General features: G+C 35.5%; 1 protein-coding gene across 2 annotated transcripts in view; it reads right to left on the bottom strand.

Moving 5' to 3' along the window:
* The window catches only part of GLIS3 (GLIS family zinc finger 3), a 148,270-nt gene that overhangs the window by 28,521 nt on the left and 106,137 nt on the right, over nucleotides 1-13,612 (bottom strand). For both annotated transcript variants that reach the window (XM_063295086.1, XM_063295085.1), the window contains one exon: nucleotides 5,884-6,025. In XM_063295086.1, the coding sequence (XP_063151156.1) occupies nucleotides 5,884-6,025 (142 nt within the window). The remainder of the gene's footprint in view (nucleotides 1-5,883; nucleotides 6,026-13,612) is intronic.

Below are 13,612 nucleotides of genomic sequence, written 5' to 3'. Positions count from 1 at the left end.
CTGAGACATGGGAACATCGCTCATCACACCTATGGAACCAGAATTTAACATTTTCTCCATTTGGAGAATGTTTGTTTTTATATTTGTATCAAACCTATTATTGAGGTTAATACCAGTTTCCATTTGTTTCCTACCACAAAATGCCAGGAAACAGCATTACTTATTTTCAACAGTTGTGCTGCTGAAATTTGGCAGATGGTTAAGGATTTCAAATACCCTGCCGGCTACGTGAGACCATGGGGCTGCAAGTTGCCAACCCTTGCCTTACACAGATCCTCATATATCAGCTGGTTGCTCACTGACTTAGGCTGAAGAGAACCCTTAGTTGGCAACTGGTCACTTATCCATCCTCAGTAATGCAATCATTTATTTGGAAGTTTAACAATCTTATTGTTTACTCTTGATTCTAACTTAAGTAGAATAAAATAAATAGCACCAGTTCCTGGATCAGAACCTTCCATTTGACATATAGTGGCTTTCTGAGGGTTTCCTAAGGGATGAATGCCAGCATGTAATAAAATGGTTAGGAACAGATTTTTGGCTTCATGAACATCAGATACATGAATGTTCTGACCAATGACAGAAAGATGTGAATTCCAAGAATTTTTATGATACTTCACTATAATATTTTTTAATGGAAATTCATCCTAAATCATGATTAGGTAAAGGTAATGGTTTCCCTTGACATTAAGTTCAGTCATGTCCGACTCTAGGGGGCGGTGCTCACCTACGTTTCAAAGCCGAAGAGCCGGCGTTTGTCCGTAGACACTTCCGTGGTCATGTGGCCGGCATGACTACACGGAACGCCATTACCTGCCCGCCAAAGCGGTACCTATTAATCTACTCACATTTGCATGTTTTCGAACTGCTAGGTTGGCAGGAGCTGGGACTAGCAATGGGAGCTCACCCCGTCATGCGGATTCGAACCGCCGACCTTCTGATCGGCAAGCTAGGTATTTATTTCCATTTCTATGTGTTTAAATTCAGGAAGTGAATAAAGAATTACTTCTACTTGCTTTATGTTTATATGGTAGCCTGAAAGCTATAAAATAGATTACTTTTGGAGACAATAAAATCTCTCCTTCCATTTTGCCTGCCTACTGCAGGCATACACACATGTGCGCGCGCACACACAAACATACACACAGAGCTATAGTATGAAAAATCAGTCTTTGTGAACTGAAGATACTGTATCTCATCTCTCAATGTACATCCATGCCTACATATGGCACATGGATATGTATGTGTGTTTGTGATTGTGTGTTAGAGAAAGACAGAAAGTAAGAGAGAACAGTAATTCTGGTAAATATTTAGTAAAAATTATGCTGTCATTGTTTAATACGCTACCACATGGGTGCTTATCAACTCATACATAATCTATTAGAAATAAAGCATGTCTGCATCAGGTTTCATATTTATATATTCCAAAAGCAATAATTACAATAGAGCTGATGGTTAATGTTATTTTTGCTTACAGTTAAGAGATGAGAGATAGCATTCTTAAGCTGTTGCCAAATTAGTGCTTAAGAACACTTTTCCTCTCCGTACAGAAAGTTCTCTGTAATTTTTTTTTCCAAATATGGAATTACCATCTTTTCTCATCTTAATTACCAGTAATGTTGAACTTCATTCTCCTAAGTATATTATTTGTACATTATTTTTCAGATTAAAAAATTCCTCTCTTTAAATATACCTAGCTATATTTTATAAGCCAAATTCACAAGTACTGTAAATGGTTCCCTTTAATGTCTGAGCAATTGTAAAACAATTGGGACTATCATTTGAGCAGTACTGTTCAATCTGACAGCCATTGCCACTCAGGAGTGCAAAGTCAGATTTTTTAGGTATCGTTGAATGAATGAAAATTACTTTTTTGTGTTTCAGTAGAAACACAATATTTGTTGAATCAGTAGAGCAGCTCTACAACACTGCAACAAAAGGTACCAATGTGCTTGCAGATACCCGTCTTTCCATATCCCTTGGCCCATTTGATTATTTATACTTGCTGCTGCTGTTGTTTTAAATGGGAATTGTCATGCTGCCAAGCAACTGATGTCAGTCTTCAGCATCCTCTATTTCCTTAAATACCTCTGGTCACCAAAGGTTTCTTAGAAAATGAAGGTGATGGATAACTGCAGCCTAGTGGTTTGTTTAGAAATTGCCTACCTGCACCCCAAAGGGACAAAAGGAAACAGGAGTAATAGGGGCCACTCTGTGGGAAAGAGGATTGAAAGGGTAGCAGATAAAATTATTGGCTTTGTAACTGATTAGGTCCCCCATGGCAGCCATTTTCTGACCACTTTGAAATGGTGAAGGCATTTGGAGCTTAAATTAAATGTATTTTAATATTCTGAATATGTAGCTTTTAAAATAATGGTAACCATGCCTTCTGATGTAGAGTGCAGATTGAGAACAGAAAACAGTAGCTTCTGCTGTTTATTACAAGAGGAAAACCGATATTTGGATCAAGATGAAAATAAAAAAATAAAAAACTTAGATTTTTTCTTCTAAAAATCCATTGTTCTTATAGCTAATTACATATTTATAGATAACTTAAAACATTCATAAATATGGTAATAAACAGGTATACACTATAATCCTCTTCAGGGGGATTTCCTAGTGATTTCAGTGGCACTAATTCTCAGTGGGTAACTCTAAGCAGTCTTAAAGTTACCCATTTCCTTTGCCATAAACCTAATTACTAGGACTTATTTTTGAACAGATGTATGTAAGATCATGTTGTTAACTGCTTAAACAATAAATTCATAGGCAGATAACTCAGTATCTAAAAACCCATGATGAAAGCATGTGATAATATTCATTTTAGAATTAAAGGATTTTTTTCCCCACTAGAGTAAGCAGCTAACAAGGGAAAAATGTGTTCTGCATATATTGTGGTAAATAAAAGATTTAAAATATCCTATCATACATAGATGTAAACAATGACAAAGTCATATATATTTCATTTTTTTAGAGGACAAAACAAAAATTTTAATGAGAAACTGTCTTCTGAATTAGGAAAGAGGCAGCTGTTTGGCAGGGGAAAGATCTGATGTAAAGACCTCCACTTTTAGCCAGACAGATTTTAATCCATATCCCAACATTTATTGCTTTGGGGATTTCACTGGCTCTTAATCACAAAAGCAATAAGAGTTTCCAATATGTTCATCTGTCTCTGTTAATCAATTGTTCCAGCTGCCAATCACTAAACATATCTGAAGGCAAATTTAAATGGTATCAGCAAGCCAACAAACAGCTATGACCTCTTGGAAACATTGATGGGGCTACATGGTGAATTTCACTTTTCCTTGGACATCTCTCCCATGTATATTGTTTCATAGCAGATTCACCATAGCTGTGATGTAATATATCAACCGGTTAGAATTTTTCTGATGCTTTTCCCTCTCAAAAATGAGCTCTGAAAATAACTGCAAGAACTATAGTTTAAAATTAATCACAAAAATTATATTAGGCTTTGTAATTAAAACTAGGTGAGAAATGTCCTATTATTATGAGTTGACTTGATCTTTTAATACTAGTTATCTCGATCAGGGTTTTTCAGACGGTTCTGTGGGAAATTGATGGGGTTCTGTGAGAGACTGAGGGAAAAAACGTTCATTCAAATGCAGCCAATTTTCTATCAATAAACCTTTGCCTCTAGATTAAGGTTCTGGGAATTTTTTTGTTTTTGTAATTAACAGGTTGCAAAGCATGAAAAAAAATGGAAAACCTTATTTATGGGATCTTGTGTAGAGAATGGACAAGGCATATTTTACATGTGTTAATTCCTCTTTTCATATTGGGTTGTTCATTATATTTACTAAGTCTGGTCCAATTATAAAGGAATAAGGATCCTTTGCTTTGTTTTGAACATGCAAAAGAAGTAATTTGTGCAGGTATAGTTTTCCAACTTTGCACAGGCATCCATGGGAGTGGGGAGATGACCAAATGTGAATTGTGTTGTTGCGATGCAAACTCCACCCTTACATAATTTGTGTGCATCATTGTGCAAGTCATGACAGACCTTTTGGCATCATTGGGGCTAGCTGCATATGACAATGCACTGTTCTACAACAATCTGTACTGACCCAAGTCGTTTGTTCCATAGATATAAAATGCAACATATCCTATATTTTTTAAATTTTACATATTCTCATATGCATTGTGACAAGCAGAGAACAAAAGGGGGATACTAAAAAGGAAGAGGTCAAAATCTCCCAAACCATGTGGTTAGATCCTCAAGGGCAGCAGCACTTTTCCACTCAACATACACTTATATGATTTGGAAGATCTTGTATTCCTCCTCAATTTTAAAATATAATAACTGCAAACTCATATGTAACACAATCCACCCTGAGAAAAGTTCTGTCAAAATGTCATGAAAATATATATTAGAATAATACCTTTCATTAAGAAAGAAAAACATGACATTCATAGATTTTCTATTTTTGAAAGGTTTGTATCAAAAATAATTGTGCCACCTGTTTCAAACTGTTTTAATAAGCTTGTATTTTCATGTTATGAGACTAATTGTAATTCAGTGCTATTAAAGCAGTACCCTTGAAAAACCTATTCATTTCAATGTTGTTTTCTTCCCAAGTAATTAAATGCTTTCTGTAACAGCTATTTCCCTCTTTTCTTCCTTCCTTGAGTCATACAGTGGGTCTTTCTTTCCGGATTAGGACTTACTAAAATATCTACTTAACTAAACCTATAGCCTGGTTAATCAAAGAGAAGCAACAGTACAATATGTCTTTTTTGTATATCATGAAATAAACATGTCATGTGAGGAAGTGTAGCAATGAGTACATACCTTAGGGATTCTATTCAACTGAACAGCAAAACATAATGGCTTGTATTTAAGTTATGAATTAAATTGATTGTCCAAGAGTCCTATCAAATAAACTCCTAGTGCTACCAATCAAGAAGCATTATGTAGCTATTGCAAATTTCCCCTCATAATAGATTAATTTAGGTAAGAAAAAAGCTGGAAGAAAATATGGCAAAAAAGAAGGATTAAAAATGGAAAACAATATTTCTTAGCTCCCCTGAATATTCCATTAATTACATAGAGCAATTCAGCAATAAATGCTTTACTTGAACGCATCCTTGAAAGCTTGTGAATAAAATATAATGATTTATCCTGGAGCAGAAATTGTTGAGAATATTTTGTCAATAATCTCAACATTTTATACTCCAGGATAAAATCATTTTAAAATAACAGATTTAAAAATGTATCTCAAAAACAAAGCAAAGCAAAACAAAACAGGGTCTCATTGTAAAAATAACATAACATATGAAGCAAATAACATTAAATGACATTACTTTCTTTGTTTTTTTTTTAAACTAGGGGATATTTTTGATTCTGTATTTTGCTACAAAACTAAATCTGCAAGAGACATTATTGTTTATCAAGACTATACCCACTGAAATTTTGTAAAGATTTAGGGGGTTAATCAAGCTATAGTTAAGCACTTTGAGGAAATTATTAGCCAGGCTAAAACAGCATCTCTTTCTTCCTTTTTCCTACTATACCTGGTAGGATAAATCAACACTAGGTTTGCAGCAATAGATAGTTGACACATCCTTTGATACCCATAATTTACACTTTTTTTTCTGAAGGAAGAGCTGGGAAGAGAATTTTCAAGTAACGTGGTCACATTTCTCTGAATTATTTTGTCTATTACCATATATTTCCATGTATTTTTCTTTTTAAAAATTGACAACAACAAAGAAACGCAATTACACCATATCTGATATTATCTTGGAAGTCTAGATGTTATCTTTTGAAATCTCCTGAAACTGAAATTTGTATTTGTTTACTTATTTTTCCTTGAGCATTATTTATACTAACAAATAAAATAAAAACAAAGAATATGATACCTGGGTAAATATCATGGACATGACCTGGCGATTGTTGGACAGAGCTGACCGAAACATCATGGGGAGATGAAGGGACTTGAATAGGCTGGATAGTCAGGCAGTCATTGAGAATGTCTTGGTCAAGTTCTGTAGTGGCCCGCAACTGAAAACAAGCATAAGGTCAGGGTAGAACTTTATATAGATCACAAGGATAGGCTGCTAGCATCTTTTAAAAACTTGTTTGTTTCCAGAGCTGTGCTCAAGGGAAGAGAGGGCAGAAGTTTTTCTTTCTTTTTGTCATGCCTGAAGATTTACAGATATTTAGGATACCCATTTTACAGCCAACAATACAGATTCCAAACCTGGAAATTGTTTACCTATGATATGTACTAAGAGATTAAAAAAAATTATAATTGCTTCTATCCCTCAAAACTGTTCTAATTATGAGAATGAGGAGTTCAGGGTGCTGAGTTGTCTGGGTATGACCGAATAACAGTGACTGCTTGCCAGCTGCCAGTTCAGTTTATGCTAACCTCAAATATAATTCTTCAGTATTTTCTCCTGTAAAACTATATTTTCTCCCCATAATCTTCCCAAGAACTTTCTAAAATTATGGAGAACAGGCAGTGCAAAACAGCATTATTAATACTTGTTAAATTAAACTTTAAGCAGAAAATAAGTTTCATAATATACCGTGAAAAGAAAAAGTATTGGTTTCTTAGCATTTGAATGACATATATACTTCGATATTTTATTTGACTTGTACTGTATATTGCATGGATAACATAGAGAACTGACTTTATGTGTGAAAGAAATCACACATAGTAGAATCTATGTTTTACCAAAAAAATGAACTATTGGGCTTTTATTATACGCAACTGTATTTATGTACAATAAAAGACTAACAGCTCTTTTTTTCCTCCATTATTTATAAATTTTAAGGGTGTGTGAACCTGAAGTGTTGGAAAAATTGCTTAAAAAGAGAAGTGAGTTGTCCTGTACTTCCTCAAATCATCTGCTTTTATTACACATGATATTTAGGGCACATCCACATTCACCATTTGTGACTCCCTTGGGTCAGTTTCACACCCCTGTAATCTAACTATCATAACTGTTGGGAAGCTCAGCTGATTTACTTCTAGATCAGATGTGGTTTAAATACAGTTAGAAATGCTGGAAGTTCTTCAGAGTTGACATTTTCCCATTGGCACAAATTCTTGCCTCAACCCTGCCTCCTGGACTCTCCCCCTGCCTTTAGAAGTAGCTTTACAACTTCATTAATACAACTGGAGGTGTCACTAATTGAGCAGAGGGACAATGTTTTTGTAGCTTGGCAACTGATTTCATGGACACCACTGGGCTTTTTAAAAAAAAAAAATCAAATGCTTTACACTGAATTGATACTACTTGGGCATGGATTGGAACCAGAGCACTGAGGGGATATCAGTTTTGTGTTCTGCTGCATGTCAGCAGGATCAGCTTATGTGGTGTTCTTAGCATATCAAGGTCAGCTACAGTGAAGACAAATGTAGTCTTGATTTTATCATATTTCTAAGAGTTTGTGGAACAGAACTGGTGCAGTGTAGAAGCTCATGAAACCACAAGAATCAACAGTGCAGTGTTCATTTATTAAATAGTGACCAAGCTTTAAATTAGATTTTATAAAAATAGCACTGCTTTAACTTCATCAGTTATTTTCATATGAAATCAGATATTCTATGCACCTAATTGCATGGTCATTTCTCTTACAGATATATGCTGTAATTAAAATTCTGTCAGCCTAAACTCTACTAATGATAAGATTGGTTGGACATCCAAATCCAATGACTTAATCTTCAGCACCTCATGACCTACAGACAATAGGGTGTAGATAGAGAGTTAAGTATTTACTCTTTGTCCCCTCTTTGTCTATTACTCAGCCTACTCTTTGTTTAAGAAATTGTTGATCTAAGTTCACTTCCTTTTGCCTTCTCTTCCCAAATGCTGGTTTCAACTCTCAGTAATGCTCATATGCACACAAAGAATGCTTCAACCTCCAGCAAGATTATGATTGTACTCAGAAGTTAACTTCAATGGAGTTAACTCCCAAGTAAATGTGCAGTGGATTGCAGCCTATTCTGTGTATTTAATTTTTGCTTTAGGTAGGACTCTTATTTTAACAGGACACATTCTGTATCTGGAAACAAGAACAGTTCCCAGGAACAAAGTTTGCTTACCTAAGTATCCTAGAAAACAAGGCACCATCTATACTAATTTATTTTATTTTTTCTTGACAGTTCTTCTAATTTTTATAAGCTCTCAGAACAATGAATGGAAATTCAATTCCCATCATTTTCTCATTTCAGATATGATTGGATAATCACCCATAATTTAGTAAATCAAGTAGATGTAATTATAAGTAAACAAGGGCCTTAAATTCCTCAATTTTTGGTTGATTATACTTGAATGGAAAAACAGGCTTTAAGTTGGTATGAAGCATGACAAACATCCCAACACAAAAGCTATTAAAAACTTTTCTTTTTCACTTTTCTTATCACTGTTGTTTTATCAGATTTCTGTTTGCCTCATAGAGACTCAAGGTAATCTTTATTGTTCAGTGGAAATCAGATGCCACTAAAATATGCTTCTCAACACATTCAGCCAGGAGAAAAAATAACTTGGTATTTGTTCATTCTTGCAGATAAGTTTGTTATAAAAACATGTTAGAAGGAATCATAGTGCATTTATTGCTTGGACTCCTATTTCCTATTATTGTATCATTTAAAAAGTCCTTCTGAAGACTGACATTTATAGAGCTAGATAAGCCTTATGGAGCCAAATGAGATAGGTTAAATGTGCCCAGGTGATGTTCTTTTCTCTGGTGGTAGCATTAGGTAAACAACCTCTGGCAGAATCAGTGTCAAAGTGTAGCATGATAATAAGAAAGAAATTAAGACTTAATCTCTTGAAGTCCATGCAATATCCGCAGGTAGGAGAAGAAAAAGTCAAAATACAGCATTCCTACTTACAGATTTGCGCTACTGGGGAGGGGATCACCAGAATACTTACCCTTAAGGTACACTCTCCATAATTCATAAAAAACACTGACATCTCATTAGGTTTACCTGGCTTATGTGCTAAGTAGACGGATATTCCAAGGATGCTTTTCTATTCACAATCTGAGTGAGCAATACCTTCAACACACCACTGTTTTTCCAGTTTATCATATGAGGTTTACACTCTTGGTGTCCTTTCTGACCAACTCTTAATCAGATGTGGAAGAAGTATATATTTGTTTTTTCAGATATTTTGTATTCAACATAGATGCTGCACATTGGCAGACACAACAGAAAACACAGAGGTTCTCCAAGCAAGTTTCATTGGGTGACAGTCTGCTCTAAGGTAACATATGTAAGAATTCGACTTTTCCCTAAGCATTTAGGATCATATGTCCACCTCAAACTATTTTCCAATGAACAAGCATTGCCACATCCAGTTTTTATGAAAAGGAAGTCTAAGGGCAGTATCTATCTGCTCCCATTAAGAGATCTACAAAAAGTCTGCTTGTAATAGCAGGTAGCCTTTCAACATGCTACTATTCCTTCTTTGTCTTTAAGACTTTGGCATTTTGGTCTTCAATGGCTGAATCCTAGAATACATCAGTGCTGAGATACAGTATATCTTTAAATTATCTTGCTTACATTATATGCTGTTATAGTTTTCATAACAGTTCATTTGTCTATCACTATTCATATCTTCCAGTGATCTCCTATATTTTTTTTCTCCTGATAATAAAAAGGTAACTCTAACAGCTAATATGTTATTAGACTATAAGAAGAGATATGTGGTATAAAACCTAATCTAAATCCAAAGCCAGTTTGGTGTAGTGGTTAAGAGGCTGGACTTGAAACTGAACATTGTGAGTTCTCTAAGGCATGGAAGCCAGCTGGGTGAACTTCGGCCCATCACTGACCCTCAGCTCAACCCACCTCACAGGGTTGTTGCTGTGGGGAAAACAGGAGGCGGGAGCATTACATATATCACCATGAGTTGCAGTAAATGGAGGCAGGGTATAAATCTAAATAAACAAACAAATAAATAAATCTAAATAAATAAATAAATAAACATTCTGTTCCCAATATGGCTGTAATGACCAGAACACTCGGGCATTCACTCAGTGACAGTCCAGAGACTTTGGCTCAATTAACTGTTTAATGAAGTGAAGCGTTCGATATAAGGTAAAAGTTGCAAATGGTATTTCCTGCACGTTCTACAGTTTAAAATCACACAAACTTCTAATTCGCCCCCTTACTACCCTCAAAGGCATGCACCTCCCCATACCAGCAGATGGCTTGGACAGTATGCTGGCCGTTAACCTTGGGCAGAGTATCTAACCCAAACAAAATAATTCACACTCCAGTCAAAGTCCCCCTCCCTGCTGGCGACTCGCAGTCTGCTGACATGGGTTTCACAAATATGGATGCAAGTGTGATAAACATGTTCTGGGAACATTTGATCGGGGAGTCTGACAATGGCTTAATGGGGAAGATGCCAATAAGGGAAGCTGCCAAGCAGGATAAGAGTGCAATAGCATCCAGTAAATGACATTCAGAGGCTTTTCATCTCCATTATTGGAGAGTATATGTAGCCATTATGAGCAGCAGCCATTAACTCTTTAAAAGACATCCATATTAAGGGTCATCCTTATTCTTTTCTCTGAATGAAATTGTACAATTCATATTCATCATTCATATTCACTAGATAATATGTGAGAGATTCAATTTTATGTACTTCCGTCCCCTCTTATCATTTTAATAAGTGTGAAAGTCACAAATGTTGTTACTTTTCTTCACAGGGGAGTTGCTTCAGCATTTTTTCCCCCCTGCACTTATTCCATTTCTACAGTATCCTTTTCAAGGCCAATAAACACTACTTTAACTGTACATACACCACTGATTTATATACTATAAAGGAATATACTGGCAATTATATTTTTGTTCTCTTCCCATTAAATCCCCACATGAAGTTTGGTTTTTTTCCCAAACAGAATCTGCATGCTGGGTTGACATTTTCACTGAGATATCTACCAAGCAAGATCTCCTTCCTGGCTAGCCATTTGTTGTCAGTGTATATTCGAAGTCACAGTTATTTTGCCCCAATGTGCATCACTTTATGCTACCTTACACTGCATCTTGTTTGTATTTTAATACCTATTGCTCACTTTGGATAATTTTTTTTAAGTTCTTCTCTATCTCTTGTTTTACTGATCCTAAATAATATAAGGTCATCAGCAAACCTGGGCATCTCGCTGTGAATTACCTATTATTCATTATATTTATTATTAATATTATCCATTTTTGTAGCTCAGGTTGTAGTTGGTTGCTAACTGCCATGAAACATAGTGACTTTTTCACTGGTAATCCTTTGCTTTGTGAAATCAGCCTAAGATAACCTACTTTGGCTCTATGTAATTAACATGACCGTCACATGATGAAGAAGAGTCAACATGACTCTAGATGTATGATCTATTTCTACACAAGACTGTATAGCTTTCTTTAGACAGAGAATTGTAACATATGAAGAAATTTCTTAAATCTACAATATCATAAAGGAATAAACTATATGAATAATTACAGATGACAGTAATAATTCAGATAGATCAGTGGAGGACCTAGCACAATTTAAGACCTGTACTGGCAAACATGTAGTTCAAATTCAATAGCCTTTATGTTGCAATAATTCAAATTAATGATGTAATATTAGTGACAAAAAGGTAGAGGGGAGAAGGCCAATCCTCTGATCATTTACAAAATTTGTTTTATTGTTTTGGATTCAGCATAATGAAAAGAATTGGTTGATTTGGGTCTGAGGTTTTGCATAAAATAGCATGATTACATTCCTTAAAGTCTTTTTTCCCCATCACTAATCCTCTTCCGCCAGCATCCCTGTCCTTTACTCCACACTTTCTGATTTATATTCCATTTTGAGAACAGGAAGTAAGGAGATTAAAGTTGAGGATTAAAACACTTACTCTTTACAACATTTTTGTGAAGAATGGCTTCTTAGTTGCCATGGGCACTGCTCATTGACCCTTAGCCTCCAAATGCAATTCCTCTTGCATTAATGAAATATTTTGATTGAATGCCATAGAAAACAAGTGAGTGGAAATTATTTCTTTTGTTGTTGTTAGTTTCTTTTTTGTAATTTTATCAATGAAATGTAAAATACAGTTTTGAAAAAAGGCAATTAAAACTAAAATTAATGTTGCAAGGTCAACTTTGGACTTTGAAGAAACCTACTTTAAAAGAAGGAAATAACTTGAGAGTTGTGGGTAGTCAAGTGAATTGAAGCACCCTATAACTTAATCCACTGGCATATTTTCTATAATGTATAATGCTGAAATTCTGTTATTAACTTTTCAAGTTTTTTTTACCTCTCATTTTAAGAAAGGCAGTCTTGTTGCTAAAATTTTAAAAGCTTACAGAAAAAATAGTACCTATTTTTTTTTTGAAGAGGAGCAGTAAAAAACCCCATAGTGCTGAGAAATTAAATACAAAGATTTTTTTTAAGGAAGCAAATATAAGTGGGAACTCTGATTATGCTTGATTTTAGATTACATCATTGCAATTGACACTTATTATCAATCAGATTCTGATATAGGACCAACCCACAGGATTTTGCTGAGACTGAAAAAGAGGTTATACTTTCAAACTACCCAAGCAAACGTGCATATTAAAGGCCAGCCAAGTTATTTTAGTACAGAAAAAAAAATTCCACTAGCTTTTCTCCCCAACACCTTGCCGTGAAAATAGAGTAAGAATTTGCTAAATAACTAAGAACTTATTACCCCTTTGTGATACCCCAAATCTTCACCTGAGGCAGGCCCAACATTGTATAATGATAGGATCGGCTTTGGATTGCTTATTTCACATATTATATGGCTGCCTGGCTTTGTAAACAAAAAAAGGAAAAAAAAGGAACGTAGTCTGCTGACAGATTTTCAACTGCATCCTTCCCAGCCTAGTGGTCTCCAGATGTGTTGGGACTATAATTCCCAGTCAGCATTTTTGAAAATGGCATGGATGCAACAGAAAACTATGATTAAATGTGGTTTGATCACTTGTTTTGCTGCTTGCACACAGTGAGGAATGAAGCAGCTGCATGTGAATCATGGTGGTTCATATATACAGGCCCGCAACTAGGGTCTGTGTCACCCAGGGCAAACATGGATTCTGTGCCCATTTTGGCACCCCTCCAGCACCCATTTTGGCACCCCCCCCAGCGCGGCGCCCTGGGTACATGCCCCGCTTACCCCCCCCCCCCAGTTGCGGCCCTGCATATATATCAGCTTAATAAGCTGGGATCTGATCATCTAAATCAAGCTTTAATAATCGGAGCTTTGTACAATCAGTTAGTGTGCAATGAGCACAGTCTGAGAGAAAAAGTGTATATTGTCCATTCCTTTATTTTTAATTCCCCTCCTGCATGATGGACAGCTTTGTGTGCTTCACTAAACAAAAATGACATGAAGAAAGATTGGTAAGATTATAAATAATTAACAAGTTATGTCTCTACAAAAGTCTAATTTTTATGTGAAAGGAAGACAGGCTAAAAAAAAAAATGGCTTTGCTTCTAGAAGATACTTTTTTTCATGCAGTCACCCCAGGGCTGTCCCAAAGCATTTCACTGCCTGAGGTAAAGAAAATCCTTCTCTTTCTTAATGTACAGAAATGGGGCTATGTTTTATTTCTGCATCAGTGAAAGGACAGCA

This window comes from Candoia aspera, chromosome 2 (genome assembly GCF_035149785.1).
Source record: "Candoia aspera isolate rCanAsp1 chromosome 2, rCanAsp1.hap2, whole genome shotgun sequence".
NCBI lineage: Eukaryota > Metazoa > Chordata > Lepidosauria > Squamata > Boidae > Candoia > Candoia aspera.
Note: the sequence above shows the minus strand (reverse complement) of the source record. Positions and strands in the feature narration are given on the sequence as shown.